At 42.6% G+C, this 26,809-nt stretch overlaps 2 protein-coding genes across 16 annotated transcripts; both read left to right on the top strand.

The window, feature by feature from the left end:
• Positions 1-1,109: 1,109 nt before the first annotated feature.
• Positions 1,110-4,405, top strand: LOC310720473 (inactive phospholipid phosphatase 7). Its single transcript, XM_083531046.1, has 3 exons — positions 1,110-1,893; positions 2,142-3,415; positions 3,496-4,405. The coding sequence occupies exons 1-2, from the start codon at positions 1,410-1,412 to the stop codon at positions 2,528-2,530; spliced, it is 873 nt and encodes a 290-aa protein (XP_083387172.1). The 5' UTR covers positions 1,110-1,409; the 3' UTR covers positions 2,531-3,415; positions 3,496-4,405.
• A 1,699-nt stretch (positions 4,406-6,104) lies between these two features.
• On the top strand, positions 6,105-25,957 carry prrc2b (proline-rich coiled-coil 2B). 15 transcript variants are annotated; one of them, XM_083531240.1, is made up of 31 exons: positions 6,109-6,302; positions 9,878-10,056; positions 10,482-10,659; positions 12,497-12,599; positions 13,201-13,270; positions 13,502-13,645; positions 14,020-14,336; positions 14,427-14,554; positions 14,854-15,017; positions 15,346-15,433; positions 15,519-15,651; positions 15,724-16,069; positions 16,615-16,763; positions 17,013-17,193; positions 17,279-17,486; positions 17,573-19,513; positions 19,614-19,783; positions 19,879-19,988; positions 20,100-20,241; positions 20,362-20,438; positions 20,544-20,825; positions 21,113-21,214; positions 21,373-21,559; positions 21,669-21,766; positions 21,851-21,978; positions 22,130-22,364; positions 22,467-22,631; positions 22,780-22,859; positions 23,244-23,352; positions 23,470-23,664; positions 23,786-25,957. In XM_083531240.1, exons 2-31 carry the CDS (start codon positions 9,942-9,944, stop codon positions 23,945-23,947), a joined length of 6,507 nt encoding a protein of 2,168 aa, XP_083387366.1. In that variant the 5' UTR covers positions 6,109-6,302; positions 9,878-9,941; the 3' UTR covers positions 23,948-25,957. The 15 variants fall into 15 exon arrangements, with proteins under 15 accessions (XP_083387361.1, XP_083387366.1, XP_083387369.1 ...); XM_083531243.1 differs by having other exon boundaries at positions 21,373-21,574; positions 23,277-23,352; XM_083531238.1 differs by having other exon boundaries at positions 21,373-21,574.
• The last annotated feature ends 852 nt before the right edge of the window (positions 25,958-26,809 follow it).

Genomic DNA, 26,809 nt, shown 5'->3' with positions numbered 1-26,809 from the left:
ACAAACTCACACACAAGTCAACCTACTGGAAGGTTTTTCGGAACTTGGAGAAAACCAGAAAACCCAGAGGAAACCCAGACAATGGGAAATATACACACAAAAAAACAACACAGACATTTGCTCTTTAGGATTAATGCTTCAGGAGCTCAAGACCAAAATCCGCATTGGATCAGGATTTTTTTAAACAACAGGTGAAATAAATAAGCAGTGTCCTGGCAAACTAATGTAATTACACTATTAAAACTATTAAAACTAATGTAATTACTCTTCCCCCTGCTTATTATGATTATGATTATTATTATTAGTAGTAGGCAGTGTTGTGTCCTGTATTTCAGTCCATCTCTTATGACACCATGCGACTCAATATCCATTTCTTCTCCTCTGTCAGTAGTTGTGGAATTTAGAAACACATATTAAATCCACATAATTATATATTTGAGCTTGTGCAGTTTGCTACAGATGTGCGCTCTCTGACCGTCTAATCAAACGATGTGAAAATGCTGACGTGACTGAACGCCTTCAGGTTGACTTGGACTGGACCCCGTGCCTTAGAATCACCAAATCGCAGTCTGATTGTTTAAAGCAACAGCTTCGAGTGACGTGGATTTGAAGCTAACAAGAGCCCACGCTGTTCTGCAGGACTTAATACGTGATATGACGTCTGAAATCTGATTAGATAAAAACTCCAATGTAAAATGACTATTGGGAATCATTTAATACATTTAATGATGGACACACATGTATTAAAATATGAGTCAGTGATTCTGATTGACCAGCCACTGTAATAGCAGTAGTAATAGTGATAGAATTGGATATACAAAGCATTTATTACTTCTAAATAACAAGACAATGTAATGATTAATTAAATAATTGGAGCATTAATTACTATCCCTACTACTACTTAGCTATTAGTGCTATAATGAAGGCTAGAATATGTAAATATACGAATAAATTAATTAATACATGAATAAACACAAGTTTATGAAATCATGTTTGTGTTGTTTTATTATCTAATGCACAGTGATTGTGAATTCGGGCGCGCGCGCTCCCGAGACTCTTGGAAATGCCTCCGTGTGATTCAATGAAAGCGGATCATTCCACTTGGAGCTGGGATGGGGGGGGGGAAATGCGTTACTCGGACCAAACGGGAAGGTGAACCAGTTTCCTGACACTACATTCTGGTACATGTAATTAACAAGTGACTTAATTAATAGATAAATTAGATGATAAATAGATGTGTGTACGCTGATGGAGGTGGGTGTGGCCCCCCCGCAGCATCATTGGAACTTGCGGTGTAGCGCAGGACGCGCGCGCCGTGTGTCTGCGGGATTAGTAGTACATTCCGAGTAATTGTTTAGTTTTTTTTTTCTGTTTTATATAATAATAAATTTATTCCCGTCGGTAACAAGATGCCGTGCAACAACCCGAGTCGGATGAGAGCGCGAGAGCGCGTGGACGTGTTGGGGCGCGTGGAGTTCCTCTCCCTACACCAGCAGCACCATCAGCACCATCAGCAGAAGCGTAATGGCGGCGCGGGGACGCGCAGAACGACCTCCAACAGGCACCCGCAGCACCACGAGAACGCGCCGCAGCCGCCCGGGGACGTCGCGAGGGAGCGCGTGGAGGCGCCGCGGTGGCCGGAGGAGGACTGCATGCGGCTGAATCCGTCCCTGAGGGGGATCGCTGTCAGCGCGCTCCTGGCCATTGACATCCACCTGTCCAAGCGCCTCGGCGTGTGCGCGCGCGCCTCCTCCGCCTGGGCCGGCGCGCGCTCCGTCGTCAGCCTGCTCGCGCTCACAGGACACGCGCTCACGTGGATCGGCGGCACGCTGGCGTGTCTGATCCGCAGCAGCACCGAGACTGGACAGGAAGCACTGATCAACCTTCTTCTGGGTAAAAATAAATCTTACTCCTTCATCCATCCCTTCTTTCTTTCTTTCTTTCTTTCTTTCTTTCTTTCTTTCTTTCTTTCTTTCTTTCTTTCTTTCTTTCTTTCTTTCTTTCTTTAATCTGATTTACTTTATTCTCGTACTATTTTCCTTCTTTTTCTAAAAACTTCCCTTTCTCTCTATTATAATTTCTTTCTTCCTGGTAAATGATAGTAAATGTAAGTGAAAGCTCTCCTTCCTGTTTCTTCTCAGCGCTGGTCCTTGACCTCCTTATGGTCGCCGTAGTGCAGAAGTTGGTGAGACGCAGAGGACCATGGGAAATGAGCCCAGGCTTGCTGGACTGTGTGGTCATGGACGTGTATTCGTTCCCAGCGGCTCACGCCAGCAGGGCGGCGATGGTCTCCCGCTTCCTGCTGTCTCACCTGGTGCTGGCTGTGCCTCTGCGGGTTCTGCTGGTCCTGTGGGCCGTTCTGGTCGGATTCTCCGGGGTTCTGCTCGGGAAGCACCATGTGACCGACATTGCCTGCGGCTTCGCGATCGGCTCCCTCAATTTCAGCCTGCTGGAGACGCTGTGGCTCCCGTCCAGCATCTGCCAGTCTTTACTGTCTATAGGGACACTCAGCTGGAGTCCCTTCCACTAACACACACACACACACACACACACACACACACACACACACACACACACACACACACACACACACACGTTTGATTTCCACAAGAACAATCTTACTTGTTAAGTGTTTTTGGTGTCTCATGTTTGCATCTTTAGTTCCAAAGGCTAATATTAAGGCTAAAACCCTGTTGTTGCCTAGCAACCTGGATCAGCTTCCAAAGACAGTAGGCGCTGTTCAGCTAAGCTAATCTGCTAATGCTTGAGCAATAGGAATTTTCTGGTGGCAAAATTGATGGGGTCGTCTTGGCAACCAAAAACCAGGTATAGATATTAGCCTCAAGAACTAAAGAAGCAAACATCAGACGTTCATTTTTTTCCCCCAACTTATTCCTTTGCTTCAGCCGAATATGTCTAGGCTCCGCCAAGTCAAGTCAAGTTTATTTCTATAGCGCTTTTCACAACATTGTCTGCAGCTTTACAGAAATCAACAGTCAATGTGAATGGTGTGTGTTTATCCCTGGTGAGCAGCCGTGGTGACTGTGGCAAGGAAAAACTCCCTTAGATGTTATGAGGAAGAAATATTGAGAGGAACCAGACTCAAAAGGGGAACCCATCCTCATTTGGGTGACATCAAGAGTTTGATCATAAATCTTTCAACAATACAGAACACTGGAGAGTGAGAACTAACATGAATACTGGAGTATAAGATTATAATTAAATGTTCCTTCTACAGTCTTATACAGTCTATATGGTTATAAAACTAGGAGCTACTGAGCTCAACATTTGTGATCATCACAGATCCAGCATCAGCTTCTCCATGCCAGTGCCTTTAAACACTTCAGGAGGTCCAATGTCAAACTCCACACATGCAGTGGGATCCAATTGGTACTGGCACATACTACATACTTAAGTTCTCAGATCTGCACATGGGAACTTCTCTGATAATATCCATGATATTAACAGCACAAGTTGATAATGTGATGTGATCAGATGTTCTGGAGCACAAGGTTATGATGTGATGTGTGTTATGTGTAGAACTGTAGAACATACGTCTTTAATCTGCACTTAAACTGGGAGAGTGTGTCTGAACCCCGAACACTGTCAGGAAGACTGTTCCAGAGTTTAGGAGCTAAAGGTCCTAAGGCCTCTGCCCACTAATTTCTGCCATGATGTTTTTGTTTGATGTTGCTAATTTGCACATTTTGCCAAAGATACTTTTGTGAACTTGCCTTAATGTTATTGGCCAAAAACTCGAGGACTTTGACATATCGAGGTTTGCAAATAACATGGCCTCCACATGTCAATCAGTTCTGAAGGGGCGTGGTCTAAGAGGACAAGATTCCTGGGTCTTGTGCAAACGTTGGGGGCGTGGTCATACACAGGGGGTGGGGCTTAATTCAGATAACTGCTGTTCAGGAACCATACATTTTTTTTACCTGGTTACCTAAAAAACCATGGCTTCTATCGACCAATCAGATTTAAGCAGGCTTATCAGCTTTTTTTATGATTTGTAAATCATGCTTGAGTGACGGTGTATTATTGTACATGCTACATTTTTATTATTTATAATTCTTTATTAATAATTTACATAAGAATATACTGTAAAATGCCACCCCACGTTAATCCAGTGAAGTTGTTTATGGTGGCTGATTTCTATCTATCTATCTATCTATCTATCTATCTATCTATCTATCTATCTATCTATCTATCTATCTATCTATCTATCTATCTATCTATCTATCTATCTTATAATTTGATATATTTTTTTTTTGGTTTTTATTTAATATACTTTAATTTTTGTTATGAACACAGTATTTATCTGTTTACTGATGTAACTGGCCTTTTTCAATTTTTCTTCTCAATTTTATGTGCTCATTAAAAAAAGACACTAAATCTTAAATATATCACTTTTTTTCTTTGTTTTTATACATTTCTTCTTTTACCTTAATAACCGTCACATTTTTTATATGAACATAATTATTATTCATGCTTCATATTCATTTATTATTTTTTCCCGTCTGATGCGTTTAAAAAAAAACCTGTACTGAACTTCACCTCACAAAATTGTCATTTACCAACAAACACACACACACACACACACACACACACACACACACACACACACACACACACATGCAGGACAGATAACGGAGTTGCAGCATATCAGAGCTGAGCAGCTCTCTGTGTGTCACACGTGAAGCTTAATCTCTCCTGAACACTTTGTGTACACACACACACACACACACAAACATACACACACACACACACACACACACACACACACAGCTCACACAGTGTACTGTGTTTCTATGTCTGACTTTTTCTTTACCAGCTCCAGAGAAGGTTCTTCAAAGTATCATTAAGGAACCATTTTCTGTTGCTTAAAGAACCTTCCAGCTTCTTCTGGTTGCACACTGAACTGAATGGTGGTGTTTTTCAGCAAAGAAATGAAACATACAGACACTCATTAGTTTTCTGTGAGCGCAGAGACCAGCGTGAGTTCCACGTCGCCATCATTTCCACTAACACATTCAGTGAATGTGGCGCCCCCTAATGGATCAGTGACGCTAACACAACTGACACAAAGCAAATACAGATAAGTGCAATAAAATAATGAAATCTAATGTAAGTGAAATATAATTCAGAATTATATAATAATATAATACATAATTCTCCATTATTCACCACAATACCTCCACATACACTTGTCTTTTATTTTTTTATACGTGAAAAATGTACCAAAGGTTTGTGGACACCTGACCTGTGCTTCTTTTTGAACATTCCACATGTAGTCTCAAGTTGCTGTTATAATAAACTCCACTCACTCTAGATTTTGTGGAGATTCATTCAGCCACAAGGGTGTTAGTAAAGTCATGTAGTGGTGTAGGTGAGGTGAGGAGGCCTGGGCCTGAAGAGCCGTGAAGTTACTGATCAACTCAAGAACTTTGAGGATGGATTTGGACTGTAATTATTATAAACAGTCTGCTACAATGGTTTTAGGCTCACAGTTTGCATGAACAGTTCTGCATTAAACTGTTTATCACTGAATAGTAAACCACAACAATGATGGAACTGTAATGAATAGACATTAAGTGTTGAGGATGAGGTTCTCTTTTGAGTCTAGTTCCTCTCAAGGTTTTGTCCTCATGAGGCTCATAAGAGCATCTCACAAGGCGGGAGATTTGTATGTCCTGTAAACATCTCAACATGTTGTACGGAAATGAAAATGCTGAGCAAAAATTGATCTTGAGAATAACAAATGTTGTTTATTTCGTGCCGCTTAATGGATAATCACCATAACTATTGCGGTGCGGGTATGTGGAAAAAGTTGTAATCATAATGGTCATGAGAAAACGACTTTTGTTATGTCAGGATCACGAGAAAATTAAGTCACGTCTAGAGAGCGTGAGAAATATTACAATGCATGGACTCTTAGGACTTTCGTATTATCGTCATCGTAAGATCGATAAATCGTAATCGAACCATCGTGACTCGGGCACTACCTGTGTGTTATTTTGGACACAGCTGTAATGAGCTAAGTGGACCTGCAGATGCCGCTGTTTCATGCCGCGCTCATTCCGCCCTCACACCGCCTACGTCATTTCCTGTAGATTTCAGTAGGCCGAGCCGCAGCTACGGGCAACATTAAAGAAAAAAAAAAACGGGAAAGAAAAAAAAAATCCCAGATTTCAGATTTTTTGGTTCCCGGCGAATCTTCATCCATCCTTCTATTTTTACAGCTCAGGTGGAGATTTTTCAGTCTGTGTGACTTTCATTGACCGCGCCACGTTAATTCGGTGAGTTTTGCTGTTTTAGCTCAGTGTGAAAATGAACCCTTTTCTCCTTCAGCTCCGGACTTTATTGTTGCTTTTGTTCCCGGAGCGGCGCCATCTTGGATCTTCAACTCAAATCTTCACGCTTATTTATTTATACATTTTACATATAAAAACAATATCTTATTTATATATTATTTCCTCGTCTTTATTTCGACTACAACATTTTTCTCCCCACGAGCCTCAATTTTTATACTCTTATTAAAATAATGTTAGCATAAAGCGATTAGCATGACCCGTTATTCCCTTTGCGCGCTCGGTATTTATTTATTTATTTTTCTCCTGAAAATAAATACTTCATAAATCGTAAAATCTAAACAACACGAGCGAATTTCACGTGAAATGAGTCCGGTGTATTCGCCCTCCTCCTCCTCCTCCTCCTCCCCCCCGGACTGTAGTATTAGCCGTGTTTACATTCAGCGCTAGCATTAAACATCTCGCGAGCTACGTTTCAAATTTTTGCTATGAATCACCAACATTTATACCCTTTATCTTTATATTATTATAATAATTAAGATCACACACACACACGTGTATGGTTTGGTGCTCATTAATGAAAAAAAACGTGTATGAATATCTCTCAGTTCCGTTTCGTCTTTTTCTTTCGTCTTTCTCCACCCGAGCTGATTAGCATGCTAGCAATGCTAACTGAGCGCGTGCCGACGTAATCACGCTTTTGGATTGTTTAAATAAACAATAAAATCGTTTTTGTTTGTTAAACATATATATTTTTTTATAAATTTTTTTTATTAACGTTTGTACACTTCTTTTTATATGAGTAGTATTTGTTCTGGGTTTGCTTGTTAGCATTAGCGCTGCAGTTTGGCCTTGAGGACTGGTGTAAAGTTTATAGGAAATAAATACAAATAAAATAATGTATAATAATTGTTTCTTCTTATGATTTAATTTTTACTCTCTTGTTTTTGGCATTAAGATTTGTGTATTTATCTAAAATGTGTGTTGAATGGGTTTTTTTTTCTTTTCTAAGCGTTGCAGAGAAAATCCGGATTGTAAATGTGTTTATATTCTTTAATATTTATGCATATTATTATTTATTATTATTATTATTTATTATTATTATTTATTATTATTTAATTGATTTTACTTAAACCTGGTTATACAGGGTAACTAGTAAGTTATTATATTTATTATTGGAAAACATTTCATGTAAAAAAAATTTCATTTATTTAATGTTTTATTTATTATTATTAAAATGAAATCTAGTTAAACAGCTGAACCAGTAGGTGTAAAGTCATGATTTGTAGGGTTTTATTTTCATCCATGTGACACATTTGAAGATCTCTTTGGGTAAAAGTTAAAGGTTTGAGTTTTACTCGAATGGGTCGTGTCCCAAATCCCTTTAAAACTACGCATTTGTAAGCAGGGGGTCTGATAAACAATGACATCTCGAATCAGATCAAAGGACTTTAGATTTCCCTCCTCCTCCTCGTTCTTCCTGCACCAGGGGTTTAGATCTTAAATCCGTTCCAGAGCTGAACGTGGAGTTTCGGATCCTGATTAGACATCCAAGTTCAGCAAGTGGAGCTCATCACAGCTGGCTAGAAAAGATTAACGTGGGTCTCGTCTGTTCTTCTGTTTTGTATCTCAGATGCACAATAATAAAAAAAAAAAACCTTCTGAGTAGCAGCGATCCGGCATTTCTGCACATGAAAACGTTTTAGATCAGATTTTCTTTATATAATCAGTCGTTTATAATGACGACCTCGACTATAATTCATCATTCTCAAATGACAAATTAAAGACGAGCGATTCCCTTCATTCCCCTTCCAATCCGACACAAGTCCTAAAAAGAAATTGCATAGAGTACAATGGACTGGACTCGTCTTTGTTATTCATCAAACGGAATATTCGTCACACAATCTATATTTGCTCCGTCACATCCTGTTAATTCGTTCCCTTGCACTCTAGAGGTTTCTGTGACGGAGCAATAGAATGTTGATGTTTTTTCTCCTTCTGCTTTTTCTGAGAGAAAACAATCTCTCAGACTTTCCAGATGATCCCGTTATGTCATGCAGAACACGGACAGATACAAGAGCAGTGGAAAAAAACTTTTTATTAATAAAATCAAGATCCAGAATCTTGCACAGAAAACAGGCAACAGGTCGAGCGATCGAAAATCAGGTGTCGTAAAAAGGCTCGATACCCACAGAGACCTGAGCGTCTAAACTTCACGACTAGACGGCGAAAAACTATAAAAAAAATAATTTTATTTATATAAAACATAATCTGGTAGGATTTTAATAAATGGCTCATCTCTAACGAGTTAAATTCGTATCGCGGTTGTTTTTCAGCAGGACGTGTTTTGGAATCGTTTTTTTTTTTTTTTTTTGAAGATTTTTTTTCCCCGATGAAACAAAAATCATGCATTAGACCAGATTTACACAATTCAAGAAGTTATTCGATAGATAGTGATATTTCAAGGGAGACTAAAAACAACATTAGCATGGAGGAAAACTTTTATTTCCAACATGAGAACATAGCAGACGTGTATCGGCGACGGGACGAGAGATTGTAGTGTAGCTGTGTAGTTCTTTCTCTCGGAAGAGGATGAGGAGAAAAAAAAAACACCAGCAAGGCCAATGTGGGTAAATAACCTTGCAGTAAAAAGTAGGAAATGACCAGAGCATAAACACGTAACTCATTTAGTCTGAATGAGTCTCACTTTGAAGAGGATGGATCCTTCACAGCATGGTTCCTCTCCAGAGTTTTCCCTCATGCTGTCTTGGGAAATTTCGGCTTTTTTTTTCGGTGTTCTCACTCTGCGGTTCTGAGATTTGGTCAGATTTTTAGTGAGGAACTGATTCGACTCTAAATCGACTTCTTGCAAGAAATAAATCAAATTAAACAGTGTGTTTAATTTATTAATTTAATTGATGTTTGTTTGAAGCAAATAACCTTTAATAAATCTTGAGTTAAAATTGTACAAAAACCACCAGATTCGGTTCACTCGAGTGAGTGGAATTAGACATTCTCATGGGATTGCAGTGGTCTTACCTGCTTAAACAACCGCACAGAGACTGGACACACCAGGGGTTCGTTAATGTGTGTGTGTGTGTGAGAGAGAGAGGAAACATTCGGTGACTTCACAAGTCCTGATTTTCCAACAGAGCACAGAGGAACCTTTCTGTTGCCACGATTTCACTCACAACACTCATCCCCGTGTCTAATGAAGCTAAAAACACACGGGGCGTCACGTTCAGGTTCTTTTCCGGACGTCTGAAGTCGTGATTTTGGTGCTAGTGGCAAAGTGAGCAAAGACCTCAAAACAAAATGGCCACCTCGAGAGCGAGCTACAAACGCATCAATACATTTCGCTCCAGACAGATTTTGTTGCGAGTTGTGAGGAGCTCATCTCCGCTAGCTTACTGTTTTAACCGCTCTGTGACCCGGACGCACAAAATCATAACGCAACTGGGAGAGCTGCTGTGATAATTCGTCACCCTCTGAACAATCACAATCCTGATTTTAATAGCGTTGTGTTATAATGGGGTTTATAATTTGTGTGTTCGTCCCAACAGAAACAGACGGAACAGAGGAAGAGGCGCAGAGAAAAATTTCCATACTCGATGACATTTCATCGCAATGTCCGATCGTTTGGGGCAAATAACCAAGTCCAAGGATGGGAAAAGCAAGTATTCCTCGCTCAACCTATTTGACAAGTACAAGGGGAAGTCAATAGAAACTCAGAAAACCACAGGTGAGGCAGAGAGTCTTTACAAATGATATATTAAATCTTCTATCTGTTAAACATCTGTCTGTCCATCCATCCTTCCTTCTCTTGGGTACATTGGATTATTATTATTTTTAAATTGTTTTTGTTTTTAAATGAATTAAAAAAATTAATGCAAAAATTTTCCTTATTTGATTTTTTTGTTGTTGAACTTTGTGTGCATATTAATTATATATATATTTATTAATTCATGTATTTTAATTATATTTTATCTTGTATTTTTTAGTGTTTGCTCCTCTACTGTAAAAACTATGAAAAAAAAATCGCAATTAGAGTCTTAAATATTAGTTTTATTGATTAGTGATGTAGCAGTTGTTATAGTGACTGTGCTGTAACTGCTGACTGAGCCGAGCTCATGTGATATATTTCCCCCTCTATGATCTCCTCTGTAGTTGTTGCTCGACATGGCTTACAGAGTCTTGGTAAAGTGGCCGCTGCCAGGCGCATGCCCCCGCCCGCTCACCTGCCGAGCCTGAAGTCCGAGAACAGAGGAAACGATCCAAACGTGATTATTGTGCCCAAAGACGGAACAGGATGGGCGAACAAGCAGGAACAACCCGATCAAAAGAGGTGGGCGTGCGCGCTCTCTCTCTCTCTCTCTCTCTCTCTCTCTCTCTCTCTCTCTCTCTCTGTGTCTGTCCTTTATCTCCCTGTTTCTCTTGTTTTTTTTTCTCTTTACTTCTTCCCCCCCCCCCTCTTTTCTCACTTTTTCTCTCTCTGTTCTCTTTCCCCCCTCACTCGTTCTCTTTTATCTCTCTTCTCTCTCTCTCGCTCGTCTTTCTGGTAGACTTTTGGAAAAACTCAGACAGGTAGTGAGATAGCGCAGACCCCCACCCCTAAATATCTCACTACCTGTCTGAGTTTTCCAGAAGTCTACCAGAGAGAGAGAACAAAGAAAAAGAGAGAAAACGAGAGAAAAACTACTGACTAGCTAATATAATATGAACGACTAACTCACAGGCCGAGTTTAAAATAGATTTATTATTCTAATATTAATGTTTTCATGCTTTGTACATTTCTTTTCAAATCTCAATTCCTTCGTTTTTTTGTTTTCTCACTTGTTGCCAAGGTAACAGCTTGTAGAGTAAAGGGAAAAGAAAGCGCTTGATATCGACTTGTTGATTTCTTTCTTTTTTTTTCTTTTTGACTTGTGGAGGATGTATAGAGCGAGAGAGCGATAGAATGAGCTTGTGACCAAGTCTGATATATAGAGAGATGGGTCTATAGTGATCAAATGTATATATATGTGTGTGTGTGTGTGTGTGTGTGTGTGTGTGTGTGTGTGTTTCTAACTTGGCCTTGGTCGGAAAACAGAGGTGCGTCATTAAGTGAACGTTTCCCCCAAGGTGAAGGACCAAACCGTGTGTGTGAGAGTGAGAGAACAGGAAACCGTGTGTATGTGGGAGATTATAAATAGGTGAGCTGAAGGTAATACTGTGTGACTGCTGAGTCGTGATCGTTGTGTGTCTTACTGAAAGTGACCCACCACACCGACAAATGTTTGTGACCTCCTCATGTTCTCGGACATACCATTTTAGATTGCTGTCTCCACTTTTCTAGGAAAACTGTCCACTAGATGTTAGAGGAGGTGAGGAAGCTCCAGTTCATCCCAGAGGGTGTTGAGTGGGCTTGTAGAGATCAGGGCCTTGTGCAGGAATCTCAAGTTCTTCATCTCCAACCTTTATATCAATAACCATGTCTTTATGGAGCTCGCTTTGTGCACAGGGCTCTTATAATGCTGGAACAGCGTTTGTTCCTCATGGTTCCAAAGTACGAGGTGGTATCAAGAAAGACTCGCTCTGTTTACAAGAAAGTACTTTTATTTATTTACGTTTCCACACAATTACCTTCAAAATAGTCCCCGTGCACAGCAACACAGCGCCTCCCAGTGTTCTACTGGAACGTGTCTTGAAAGTCTTCTTTTCGAAGCGTGTCGAGCATCTTCTGCGATTCTGCGGGATCTCCGTCAAAACGGTGAGCCAGATCTTCATCTTCGGGAAGAGGGCAAGTCCGCAGAAGGCAGATCTGGCAAGTAGGGTGTGTGCAGAAGTGAGAGAACGTCGTCTCAGGCGAGAAACTCGCGTGAGCAGCTCTGTGACAGGGTGTGCACGTGGTCAGAACAGCACCAGTCGCATAGCCCCAGATGTTCACAGGAGGATGTCTTTTGGCACACTGACTTATGAAGGTCGGTGCTCCCTGTGACTGTGTGGGCAGCCTCGTGCTGCCATCTGTTGGCATGTTACAAAACCAGTCTCAAAATTTTTTTATACCAAATCGTTTGTTTTTAAACTTTAACCTACAAATTCATTCTATAAAATATAGCTTTCATCATAAATAAGATAAACTGTGTAAAGACTCGGCGCTTCGACGAGGACGATCATCTTTTGCCGCTTTGTGTGTGTTTCAGTTCCGTTGTGTCGACAGCACAGCCGCCGGAGTTGCAGCAGCCGCTGCCTTTGCAGAAATCCGTCTCCAATCTACAGAAGCCAACAGCGGCAACCAGCCAGGAGGTAAAAAATAAACCAGTTTACAATACGGTTCCTTTTTTTTTCTCATACTGGTTCTGTTGTTTAAACTGTTGTTGATGTACAAGGTTTTTTTTTTTTTTATTTGCTTATTTAGGTGGAATAATCAGTTGAATACGTAATTTAAATACGTAAATAAAAATATAAAAATCTATTCAAATTACTGTAAAAATGCTGTACAGTGTTTTCTGAATGTTGTAATTTGAAACGATCCCAAACTTTGGAAACTTTTTCTTTGGCCTGAATCTTCTCCTCGCCCCTCGTTGTCGTTTTTCTTTCTGCAGCATCTTCTGTGCTACCTGTCCAGAGCACTACCAACTTTAGTGGGTGGTGCACCGGTAATAACAGTCCGTGGGGAAACGCGATGCAAATAATGTGCCTCGATGCTTTTTATTTTATTTTTTGTTTGTTTTTGTAGTCGAATTACACGAGTTATCCGAGAAATCTTTTTTCAGCGACGTACGTTAGAGCCGTTATGAAATTGAGAGAAACACGTGAAAGAACATGCACCTCTTTTATGGCACAGAGTTTATGTAGAGATGATGTACAGATGTATTAACCTTCACTCTCCTCCCTTCCTTTATAGAGCACAAGCACCGGTGGACCAAAGCAATGGGCACAACTAAATGGAAAGGCACTCAGTCAAGATCAAGATGGTAATGCCCACTTTTCCTTTATTCATTTATTTTTTTAAAACCTGTAAGATACCTACATCACTGCACACAAACCCAAAGGTGAAAAACTCGATACCTGCGCTAAACATAAAGAAACCAGGACCTGGTTGTTTTTTATCTTGTGTTGTGAGCCAATAAAATCTTATTATTTGTGTGGATTTGTGACTCAAACGTGCATCAAGCTCTTCGATTACTGCCTTTGTCTCACCTCAGGTTTAAGGGCCTCAAACCGACTGCAGCCCTTCTCTCACGAGGAATTTCCGACGCTGAAAGCAGCAGGAGAACAGGACAAGGCTGGCAAGGAAAAAAGCGCCTTCGATCCGTCGTATGGGCCCGGACCAAGCCTCCGCCCACAGAGTGAGTCTTAGAGCTTCCTCTCGTTCACGCCGAACCCGGTGCACGCAAACCCAAAGGTCATCAACTTCCCACGTGTGATGACCTACGCTACACGTGCGCAAAGAAATCAGAGCCTTGTCGCCTTTTATCGGCCGCGTGTGCCAATAGAAGTGAATTCAAGGTCCAACACTGAGCACTGAAAGCCTCAGAGTCCTTGAAAAATCAAATACGTCGTTTTATTAAAAACCCGAGGCTGCATACAAAAAGAGTGTTTATATAAACGTTTAAAGATACGTGGCCTGTAAATCTATGTTGCATTTCACATACTCATTTTTGTGTGTGTGTGTGTGTGTGTGTGTGTGTGTGTGTGTGTGTGTGTGTGTGTGTGTGTTCAGATGTGACAAGTTGGAGGGAGGGTGGAGGGAGGTATTTGCAGCCCCCATCTCTGTCCTCGGCCCTTTCCTCCGATACAGAGGGCAAAACCAGTGCCTCTCCTGAGGCGACAACTCCTCTTCCAATTCCTCCTTCCTCATCTTCCACTACGTCTTCTTCCTCCGCTGCCAACGCCGCCGTCGCCCCCACCGCGACGTCTCCCGACCCGAAGGATCCTTCTCTCAGACCGGCTCCGCCCACACGCCGTCCCACACCGGGTCTGCAGTACCAGCTCCATCACTCCTCCACCACCACCTACCATGACATGCTGCCTGCATTTGTACGACGCCATTTTTTTTATAACTATAGAAGATTTATTTACCTTTTTAGATTTGAAAGTTGTACAATTATATGCTGATCCTCCCATCAGATGTGTCCCAAGGAGACTCGTGATTGTCCAGGTTCTTCCGAACATGGATCTGCTGCCGTTGTCGCCCCCATGCGGTTTGATTCTCGACCAACATTTAGACCCCCCTACCCTCCTCCAGAACCCGTCAAGTGAGTACATTGAAAATGCGTTTGTAAAATTTGAATTTGTAAATATTATACCGAGCTCCGGTTTTTAACTCTGCACCTGATTCGTTTTAAGGCGAGGTGGTGGATTAGTGGTTAATAAGGCATTGGACTTTGGATCCGAAGGTCATGAGTTAAAATCCCAGCCACACCAAGATGCCCTAAGCGAGACCTTTTAAACCCTGTAGCTGCTCAGTTGTTTAAATGAGACGAAAAATGTCATTAAAGGGCGTCTGGCAAATGCTATAAATGTTATTAAAAAAAACACTTTCTACATTTTATAGTGGAGACGCACGGAGAGAGAACCGTTTCGCCCGCGTCCAGTCGCGTCCCTCCACACGGCCGATTCGCCGTCCCGGAGACCGCCCTTCCCGGCCTACAATCATTAACCCAGATGATCTAAAAGACCTGGACGACCTGGACAACGACTGCGAGGATGGATGGGCAGGTAATTATATAAAATAAATTTTAAAATCCATTTTCAAACGATAACACACAACACAAATAACACAATCAGTGGCTTTTTTTTTTTTTTCTCAAGCAGCGTTTTGCGCTTGTCATTTGAATATTACCAGTATGAACTCGCTGAATTCAATCCTTTGCAGCAATCTTTTATGTTAAGTGAAATGTATGTTTTTATTTATATATATATATATATATATGCTGGTGTGTAAATTGAATCGATGCTTGATATAAAATAAACGGTGCTTTTAAAGTGCTTAAATCTGGTGTTTGAGTGTGTGGGGAAACCCTGTTAAATGTGATCACCTTTCCAGGTCTTCATGAGGAGGTGGATTACAGCGAGAAGCTCAAATTCAGTGACGACGAAGAGGATCACTCCTGCATTGAGAAGAAAAAGATCTGGTAGTTTATTTTGCGTTCCTTTTATATACGTTCTAAAAAAGTCTAACGTGATCACGTTATTAATTTACAGGCGTGTCGTTTGTAGGGGAGAGTGGGAGTCTTGTCGCCACCGCCAATCATCCATGAGCTCGGACGGTCAGGAAGACGCGTACCATCACCAGCATGATCTTCTGCCTCCCAGAAAAAGTAACAGTCGTTACGGCTCTACAGAATCGCAGGTAATACGAGTGAGAATCATCATGAATCGTTCTTACCCAGGATATTATTAAAAAAAAAAATTCTCTCGCCAGCCACAACAGAGGAGCAGCGGCACCAGCGAGTCGGTGGAGGAACAGGACGAGACTCAGCGTTGTGCTCTTCCTCCACCACCTCCTCGAGGGAAATTTGTCTCGCCGGACGTCTCTGAGGCCGTGGAGAGGGCACGTCGGAGGCGTGAGGAGGAGGAGAGGCGAGCCCGAGAGGAGAGGCTGGCCGCCTGTGCCGAGAAACTCAAGAAACTGGACGAGAAATTCGGCAAGATCGAGAGACCAGCGCATTCCGGGGACGCACACGGAGCGGAAAATAAGGAGCTTTTATTGTCACCTGGGAGAGAAACCGGCAAACCCCACCAGGAACCTTGGCAGCATGGAAATAACGGTACAAATGATAGACTGGTTCAAATGTTTTATTTTTATTTTAAAAATATTTTTGGATTGTACTTGTCGATAACCAATTAATAGTTAGTTCTCAAAAATGGATGCTTGTTTAAAAAACACTCCATTTAAAACAGTACTGAACTTAAGCACATTTTCATGATTCAGAACTGTTTTTTTTATTTATTTATTTGTTATTCTTGTGCTAAAGGAAATGTATTAATAAACATAATTATATAAATAATAACAGCGTGCAGTCTCGCATGTTAAAAACAAACACGTGGCGTCAGCGATTTGCCTCTAGAGGTCACTCTCGTGCTCCAGCAACTGACTCAACCTGGAAAAACTATCGGTATGGACCTTGGTCACCCCCAGTCTTCAGGATCTACGGTGGTCTGTAGAGTGTTTATTAAATGACCGACACAAACAAGCATCCTGGACAGGAAGCCAGTTTTCCTGTTACATTTTCTCAGCGATTGTGCTCGTTTTTCCCCGATGCTATTTGTAGCAAGGAATTATTTTTCAACTTTGTTCTCTTTCCTCTCTCAGAAGTTTTAGAGCAGAAATCTGACGCGTCTCACTGCCAGGATTACCGAGATGATTTTAGTTACCGGAGCGAGGAGGGCAGTCCGGACTATGCTCAGCGCCACCAGAAGGCCGTTCCACCCCGTTTCCAAAAGCAGCAGCAGCAGCAGCAGGTGAGCGACAAGCAGCTCAAATCTCTCAGGCACGACAAGCTTTAAAGTTGTAAACCTGTAATTCTTCAGGATGCGATTTCTTAGCCCTTCAAAAGGGTGATCACACGTCTCGAATTGAAGTGCTCTTGTAGTTTGTCGTCAAAAAAAAGTTTGTGTGGTTTTGACAACCCCTCCCCCATACCAAGCGTGGGTTCGGTTTAAGGAGTTTTTAGTTCAGACTTTTGAGATGTATAATGTTTATATTTTTAGGATCAGGTGTATAAAATGCAGCAGTGGCAGCAGTCTGGGTCTGGTTCCACTCAGAGAGGGTATTACACTCCTCACGTGCTCGGTTTTGACCCCCGTTGGATGATGATGCCCCCGTACATGGACCCACGTGTTACACAGGGACGCTCAACAGTCGATTATTACTCTAACGTCCACTCCTCTGGTATGATGATCAATCCAAACATATTTCATTTAATTAAATTATATAAAATTTTAGGTTGTAATTAATTAGCACGCTTCTTTAACAGGTGTCATAAAGCCGCAGCAGGATCGCCTCAACAGCCCTGGATCTGCCTCGGATGAGGGCTGCCATCCCAGCATGCACCAGGAAAGAAGAGCGCTCTCTGCGGACACTTACTCTGTTTGGAGCCAAGATGGCTACCCACCTGCACGCAGTTTCACCCCACCTTACCAGAGACAGCATGAGAGCACAGAGAGGAGTCATGCAGACGACAGGTAGGCGAGATGTTTTATTCTTCTGTTACTCATAAAACAGTTAGAAACTCGATTTTGAGTCTTTAAAAAATGTATGTATTTTGCAGGAGCGATCGGTCATGCTCTCAGCAGGACTCGTATGAGGAGAGAGTGATAGAACGTGTCGAAAGTCCTCCAGAAGATCTCCCCCATCAGAACTACCGGCCGAATCGGGGCTCCAGCGTTCCCCTCGGTTCACAGCGAGACGAAGAAGCGTCTCAACCACCAGGACACGAGTTTTTAAAACCTGACTACCAGAAGGAGGTTTCCTCGAACCGGCACGGTCTGGATTCCCGTGACGAAGTGTGCGAGGGCAAGGAGAAGAGTTTCGACTCCGGTTTCTGGAGAAAAGATGACGCCGTAAAGAAAGAGAAAGATGCGGCGCAGTGGTCCGATCCAGGTTCTGGCGTAAACGCCGGGGTCGGCCAACCGTCCGACCCGAGCGGAAGAAACTTCAGGAGGACGGGTCAAATCAAGAAACCTGTGCTCAAAGCTTTGAAAGTGGAGGACAAGGAGAACGAGAAGCCCAAAGTTGAGCCGGAAGAGAAGACCGTTCCGTACAGACTTGAGAAGGAAGTCCTTACCAATGTTTATGACCTGAAAAAGGACAACCGACCTTCGATCAACAAGCACTCGACTCCACTTGTGACCTCTCAGGAGGAGAAACAACCTCCACGACCTAAAGTGGAGCAGAACTTGAACAACCCCAGTGAAGAACCTAATAAAGAGAATGACTGGGATGGGAGTAACTCCTCCCAGATGAGAGAGAACTCTGAAAGCAGAGAGCCTCCAGCGCCTCGCCGCAACAACTGGATCTTTATCGATGAAGAGCAGGCGTTTGCTGGAACCCGAGGAGCCGGGCGAGGCCGCGGAAGAGGATTCAGAGAGTTCAACTCACGTGGCGGGAGCCGAGGAGGGCGTATTGACAACACAAGAGGATCGTATAACACCGGAAATCTCCAACGATCAGGGCGAGGACGAGGGGCCCGGGATTTCGTCAAACCCGAGGACTTGCAAAGAGGCAAACCTCGAAGGCGTAACATGAGCGAGACTCTGAGCGAAGCCTCGGAATACGAAGAGCTCCCCAAACGGCGCCGCCAGAAAAACGGTGAGGGAGGAGACGCGGCTTATTCCGCTTCCGGAGACGCTAAAAGAGCAGATAGGGATTCCTGGAGGTCCAATAAGGTCTACAATAACGAACAAAACATCGGTGCAGAAGCAAGGGATAAACCCAAACTGAGAAGTTTTGGTCGTTCCCTTCCTCCTCGCCTGAACACCGGGTACAACCGCGGGTTTGGATCGAAGGATTTTACCACTTGGAGGGGAAGAGGGAGCCAGTTCGGGAGTGGATCCGTGCAGGAGAACGGCTACAACTTCACAAGTGACTCTTTCTCGAGAAAATCCGCCGAAGGCGACTCTCCAAAATACCCTTCGAAATTCGTTCCGTCCTTCGCCGAGAATGGAGTTGATGACCGCGAAGGCGACTACCATTTGGACAATGACAATCCGGACAACCGGCCACTGAGGAGGCGACGCCCTCCTCGTCAAGACAAACCGCCACGCTTTAGACGTCTGCGCCAAGAACGAGAAACCGGGGGGCAATGGAACAGCGACGAGTACGTCAACGGGGATTTCAATAATCCTTGGCCGGGTCGAGCCAAAACCGGAGAAGACCATTGGCCTGGTCAGTATTCTGCAAGCAGGCAGCAGGAATTTGTACCTCAGGGCGAGGACTGGGAAACCGGATCGGAAAACAGCGACCTAAACGATTGGAGAGTAAAGCGCGGCGAAGCGCACGTAGAACTTGGCCACGGAGAACTGGGCTCCGAGAAGCGAGAGCTCTCCAAGAGAAGCTTCTCCAGCCAGCGCCCTCTGGTGGACCGACAGAATCGTAAGAGTGACATTCTGGAAAGCTCAAAGATCCCTCGCTCTTCAGATGCCCCGTCCACTGGTGGTTCATCTAACCGTAATGACAGGTGGCAGAACGGAGTGACTAACAGCTGCAGACGGTAAGTTCAGATGATCCAACATTGTGTGTTGTTTTTTTTTATTATTATTTTTCATGAAACATGATAGAAGGATTACTATTTCTGGGTTTGATTTATCCAGGAGCCCTGACGACGCAGGGCCGGTGTATGGTGTGGAGCAGACAGAAGACGGCCTTTCCACCGGCAATAGTGAATCTTCAGGGAAGAAGCTGGATAAAGATCTAAATCCAAGAAGCATGAAGGCAGACATGTCCGAGCCTCTTTCACAGTATGATCTCAACAGCTACCCGAGTAAGCGCAACTACTTTATTTAGATTTTTTTTATGCATTAATAGTAACAGTTTAATTATTTTTATAGCGTTTAAACTCCGAACTCTGTTGCACAGTTGAAAGCGATTCAGGAGTCTCCATTCCGAGCCCCGATGGATTCCAAGACGCCCTCGCTAAAAAACAGCGGCGTCCACAGGAGGACAGGAGAAAGGAGCAAGGAGCCACGGTGAGTTTCAGGAAATTTTGATTTGCTAATAGATTACGGCGTCAGCTTTTGTGCATAAATATTTTATTGTTGAAAACTAAACCCAATAGTTTGGTTTCGCCTTGTGAACAGGTAACCGTAAAGAACAGGACAATCGCTTCAAAAATGCCTCCTCGTTTCGCGAAAAAGCAGGGTGGGATTTCGATGGAACAGCCCGAGGATACGCTCTCGACTAATAACCTCGGCACTGAAATCTGGGAGACCAACAGCACAGGTAATACTACACACACACACACACACTTCAGTTTAGTGTAGGAATATTTTTTAGCAACTTGCAGTTTTTATACAGTTTCATTGTCGTTTTTTTTTTCGTCTCTTTTTCTCCACGTTGAAGCTCTTACAGTTCAGTCCTCTGGTGGAGACTCCTGGACGAAGCAGGTGTCGTACACTGGGAGCGAACCAAATTCAGAGGTTGTGTTTAAATATTATTTTTCCTTCCATCAGTTAAAATTAAATAAAAACCTCTAATACTCACTGATTCTCGTTTATTCGTTACTTTAATTCCGTCTCGTGCAGGATTCGGACGCAGGGCACGAGCAGAGCAAAGAGCACAAACCCGGACCCATCGGCAACGAGCGCTCGCTGAAGAACCGCAAGGGTTCCGAGGGAGTGGAGCGTCTGGAGGGCCCAATCAAACCCGTTAATGGAGTGGACATTCACGTTGAAAACGTCCTCCCCGTCCCACCCATCGAGTTTGGAGTCAGCGCCAAAGACTCAGACTTTAGCCTTCCTCCAGGATCGGCACCGGTGGCCGTGTCCAACCCGGTCACCAAGCTGCAGGACGCTCTTGCCAGCAACGTGGGTTTCAGGATTTCTTACGTTAGTTTTTTTTTTGCCATCTCGTCAGTTACAGTGTCGTCATATTTACCATGGTTTCAGTTCCAGTGTTCTGAGTTGCAGGCAGATTCTGTTGGTGTTGCTCTGACAGTGTTGTAGTTACCTGTTCCCATGGTCAGAGTTCCTACGCAGTTTGTTAAAGTATGGAAATGTGTAGGAACCCTGCATTGTGGTTGTAATACTTACTGTTTGTGTATATTGATGAATTAATGGTAATTATTTACTCTAATTTTGTGTGTGTGTTTCAGGCGGGCCTTGCTCAGGGCATTCCTATGCTGCGCAGAGATCACCTGCAGCCTGGCATCAACCTCAATCCCATTTCCTTCCCCACCACTGACCTCACACTCAAGGTACCCGTGTGTTTATTTCACTTTAAAGCAAACACATTGAGCTAACAATCCAGGATGATTCCCTCATCAGCGCTTTAGTTTTAGTTCTTTACAGTCTGTTGTTTTGTTCACTGCTATTGACTGAGATGATCACCACCACCACCATGTCGTTTGTGTAGATGGAGTCTGCACGTAAAGCCTGGGAGAACTCGCAGTCCCTTCCCGAGCAGGGTTCTCCGGGTGGCCCCGGGTCCGTCACACAGCCCCCCTGCAGCTCCTCCAGTGCGGTCAGCTACAGCTCCTTCGGAGGCGTCTCCATGCCCCCCATGCCTGTGGCTTCTGTCGCTCCATCCGTCTCCATGCAAGGTCAGATTTATTCAGGTGCCCACGTTGTTCCGACATTTTTTATATTTTTAATAATAATAATAATACACGCTGCGTCATATAATAATGTGTCATCACTTCACCTCTGCAGGTAATCACATCGCCTCTCTGTACCTGGACGGCCACGTGTTTCCAAGTCAGCCCCGTCTGGTGCCACCTACGATGACTCAGCAACAAACTTACCAGCAGGTAAGAAACCAATCAGTCGTCTGTAATACAGAAATCATTGTCTCGCACATCAGGAGTTAATTTATCTCTCACGTGTTTTATCAGGCTGCAGCGGCTCAGCAGATCCCCATCTCCCTTCACACGTCCCTGCAGGCTCAGGCTCAGCTAGGACTTCGAGGCGGTCTGCCCGTCTCTCAGTCCCAGGAGATGTTTAACTCCATCCCTACATTCAGGTACATTAAAAAGCATAATAGAATTGAAGCGAGGGGTGTTTTAATAAACATCTCCATCCTGCACATTCCAGAAATCACTCATCCTTGTGTAATGCAAATATCTGGTCACTTTATTATTTATTTATTTTTGTCTTTTCTGTTTTACTTGCAGGTCACAGGTGTACATGCAACCCAGTCTGTCCCACCCAAGCGCCATGGTGCTTTCTGGAGCAGCCCCTCTCAAAGGGCCGTATTCTGCGTTTCCCGGCATGCAGCCCTCAGACATGGTGAAACCGCAGTCCGGCTCGCACTTCCAGACCATTAACGGCAGCCAGGCGCTGGTTTATGACAACAACCAGGCGGTAGGAATGGGCACGTCTCAGCTCATGGACTCGCAGCTCATCCAGGTAGAGCTTTTAGTTTAGTTCAGGAGACCAAGGAGGATCTTATTATTATTTTTTTTCCCTCCATGTCCAGGTTTTTTTAATTCCGATATTGTGTGTATTTAGGTGACGATGCCTCTACCTGGCTCTCAGCTGCGTTACGGTTCAGCCCAACAGCACCTGATCCTTCCACAGTCTATCCAGCTCCAGCAGGGGCAAAACCTCCCTGTCGGCGCCCCACGCCGTATCATATCCTCTGCGTCCCAGCCGGTCATCACCGCCAGCCGAGAGGTGACTCGTGTTTCAGCATTATTTATTTTTGTAATTCTTTAAGCTGTGTCTGTGTGTGTCTGTCTGTGTGTGTCTGTCTGTGTGTGTGTGTGTGTGTGTGTGTTTATTTTTCCTCATTTATTTATCGTTAAACATTTCGGGTTTTTAGCCTTCTCAGCTGGAGATGAAAGGCTTTCAGTTCCCTGATAAAGCCAGCCACTCACCTGGGATACCTGGCGGCTCATACAGGTAAGTTTATTGATGCATTATGAAGAAGTATGAGATTTGTTTTGAGTGACCAAAAGGTGTTTCTGTTAATGGACTTTAGTTCTGTTCTGTAGTTTTCTTGGTGAATTGCACAAATACAATCTGTAGTTCTGTCAGTTTGAAGGTTTAGAGTAATAAGAAAATTTGATTTATAAGTGATGAACCGTTTAAGAATCGCAGTTTAAATAAATGCGTGATTTGGTGTTAATTTCTATGAGCGTCAGTAGCTACAACCTTCCTGCAATTATTTGATAATATAATAGCAAACGTCAGATTTTAACGCTGTGCATGTTTTAAGTGGAATTTTAAATCATGTTGATTTCAGATGTTAAATGTGTCTTTATTTTTAAAAAAATAAATAAATAGATTTTTAGGTTTAATGCCTCATGATCCATTCAGACCAGGTTCTGCAAGCCCCAGTGGGAAGCCGTCTGGTCCCGGTGCTCCCCCGCTCCCTGGACATTACACTCAACAGGTGTTAAAACTAATTTACAATACACACCTGTGCACTTAAACCATTCCTCATTTCTGACTCTTTTTTTTTTTATTTTATACATGTATATAATTTTTATGTACTCGTGCTCCTCCACAGGGCAACATGGTGATGCACATGCGCACCCCCACCAGCGGGCCTTTTCCAAACCCCATCCAGAGACCTGTAATGCAGGTAAACAAGACTGTAATTATGCGCTCTACCCCTTACTCAAGCCCGGGCCGTGATCCTTCCCACTCTACCCCACCTTCCAACCCAGAGCCCCCTAACAAGGGTGCAGAGGAGGGCACGAAGGTGAGCCACCCACTGTAAAAACAATATAGGTAATTTCAGTTCATTCACTTTATTATATTTCAATTTATTCACTTATTCGTTTTCACGGCACTGACGCTCCCTTATGTCTGTTCCCGTTCAGGTGAAGGTCATTCGTGAGGCTCGGCAGCTTGTATCCGATATGAAGGTGTCCTCATCCGTGATTACTGGCAAACTGCAGGAGGCTGCCACCAGACCTGGGGAACCGAACCGCCCCGGCGCTATTAAACCTCAGAGCATCAAAGTGGAGGAGAGCAAGGCCTGATCATGGAGCTCACACAACCTTCACTTCATCATACAGATGCCGTGAGCTCGAACCATGGACTCTTTCTCTCTCTCTCTCTCTCTCTCTCTCTCTCTCTCTCTCTCTCTCTCTCTCTCTCTCTCTCTCTCTCTCTCTCTCTCTCTCTCTCCCCCCCCTTCTCCCTTATTAGTTTGGTTGTCATTCGTCCTTCATACTTCACTGGACCACAGACTGAACCACAGAAGCACCAGAGCGGGACACTTTTCCTCCTAAAGCACCGTATAGAGAGATATATCTATAAATATCTATATATAAAATGTATACTATATTATATACATATATAAAAAAAAAAGGAAATACATAGACATGATAGCTTGGGACTCTTCTAAGCAGACTCTCTTCAAGATCCTCGTTATTTATTTTCCATTTCAAGAAGAAACAAAAGAAAGGATAAAAAGCCTCATGAGTTCTTTCATCCCCCCACCCCCCACCCTCCTCCATCTAAATCGCTCCCCTGTCGTCGAGGTCGTGTCGTAGTTATCGATCGACGCCATCGGGGAAATTGATGAACATGTGCAGCGTGTCATTTTTTTTTACTGGAAACCATGAAATTTTAATTTTTTTTTTCTTTTTTTTTTATAAATACATTATCATAAGCAGCACCTTTTTTTTTTTTGCTCTGTTATGAAAGGGCGCATTTTACTCAAATAAAACAAAAATTCTGTCCAACCCCATAATTTGAGGATTTTTGTTTTAAATACCAGAACATATTTTTAATTCTTTTTTCCTTTGTAAGATCTTTCTTTTCTTTTTTTCTTTTTCCCCTCCTTTCGCTCGGAATTTAATTAGGAAAAATGATATCCTGAAATAAGTGTGTGTGTGTCTGAGATGCAGAACTTCATGATGTTTTTGGAGCTGTGTGGAACACTAAGGTGTGTGTGTGAACGTAGGGCACTTTAGCATTACATTGGGGGGGTTTTGTTTGGTTTTTTTTGTGTTTCTAATATCTGTTCCTGTATCAGTGTGAGGATTGAGCGATCTCACAGAGGGGCTTCATCAGAAAACAAGTTTCCTTCTATTTTAAAACGCCCATGTTCGTGGTGTGTACAGGACTCGCGTTTAGCGCCCTCTGGCTGCCCATTTGGTGAACTGCAACCACATCTGGCCACTTTTTGACGGCTAAAGAGGGTCGAGTTATAATACAAAAAATGAACCGAGTCGGGAAAATCGGTTTATTAAATGATTATCAAAGGTTCCATTTTTATGTTAAGTTTTATTACCAGATCTGTTACTGATAAATCTATAAATGTATCACGATATTGATATCACCACGTACGTCCCAGTTCTAATACACGATAAATGTTAGAAGGTGTCAGTGTTTAATGCCTTTATTTTTCCTGGGGGATTTTACGGACTTCACGAGGAACACCGCTCTGTTTTTATCACCCGTACTGTTTTGTTTTGAAGATTTGCAGGAGGAGAAACACACGGTATCGATATTGGCTGAGCATCGAATTTCACAACCATGTTCTGTGCAGGAAGGTGCTTTTGGCTGTCACAAAACAAACAAACAAAAAAAAACCCTACAAAAACTTTGCTGGTGTAAATAAAACGAAACGACGGGAGGCGCCTCCTGCCTGCTGAGGAACGTGTGAGGAACGCTGAAAAGACTTCCTATTTCACAAACAGGACGGTTCTTTTTTTTTTTTCTCTCTCCTGTTTCTCTCCTTTTCCTGTTTGAGAAGTAAATCTGAGGTGCGTTTAATTCGCCTCGTGTAACTGTACAGGATCACGTCTTTCCTTTTTACAGCATTTTCTTTTCCTTTTATGTATTTAAGTTGTATTGTACACGGGGTCGCTCGGCTCCTCCTTTCCAGTGGCCTCCTGATCCTTTAGTGTTGTTGATCCTCTGCTTTCAGAGATGTGAATCATTATTGCTCTCCTTTTTTTTTTTTTTTTTTTTTTTCCTCTTGTATAATGATCTCGTTGAGAAGGGAAAAAAATAAAATAAAGCAAAACGCTTTTTCCAAAGACTTTGTTCCCGTGAAGCTTTTCCTGTTTGTCACTTTATACAGTTGCATATCGCCGCTTTAAAATAATAAGGATTATAAAGGGAAGTCCATGCGAGACTTTGAGGAATAAAGAATGTATAATGATTTTTTTTTTTTCTAGTAATGTATAAAAAAAATTCACTTTTGAAATATTTGGGGTTTTTTTAGATGCTGTGTTTTTACTGGATATTCCTTGAAATTAAATCAAACTCGGCCCTTATTTTTTAAAACATTCAGGAAGGTGTTATATTTGATATAAATATGTAAAATTATTAATTGGACATGTATATTTTTTCTCTTAGTTCACTCATTTCAGTTTTTATTTATTGAAATTAAGTACATTTAATATTGTATTTATATATTTAGGGGTTTTTTTTACAAATGTTTTTATTTTTCTCGGTTATTATAAAAAAATTTTAGCAGATTTTTTATTTATTTATTTTTTTTATATTTATTCATTAAATCGCTACTGATTTTATTTATTTATTTTACAGCCCTAAAACTGGTAATTTATCTATTTAAATCCATTGTAATAAATTATTATAAATAATTTGTAAACTGAAAGTAACGCATTCGGGTTCCATCCCAAATAGATGTTCACTAGATATAAAGTGTACTATAAAGGGTGCAGGGGGAAGCGATTCATTCGTATGTGTAGGGAACCAAAATAAGTTCAGCGCCTGTGACTGAGCTGCTCCCTGATTGGTCCGCTGACGTTACTTCTTGTAGCGCCGCGACTCGACTCTGTTGCCAGATTGGTTATGTTTCCCAAAATTGCACTTCGGATCATCTTCTTTCGGCTGCTCCCATTAGGGGGCGCCACAGCCGATTA

This window comes from Silurus aristotelis, assembly GCF_946808225.1.
Source record: "Silurus aristotelis genome assembly, chromosome: 26".
In the NCBI taxonomy this organism is placed as follows: domain Eukaryota; kingdom Metazoa; phylum Chordata; class Actinopteri; order Siluriformes; family Siluridae; genus Silurus; species Silurus aristotelis.
The sequence above is the reverse complement of the archived record's forward strand: the minus strand, read 5'-3'. Positions and strand labels throughout refer to the sequence as shown.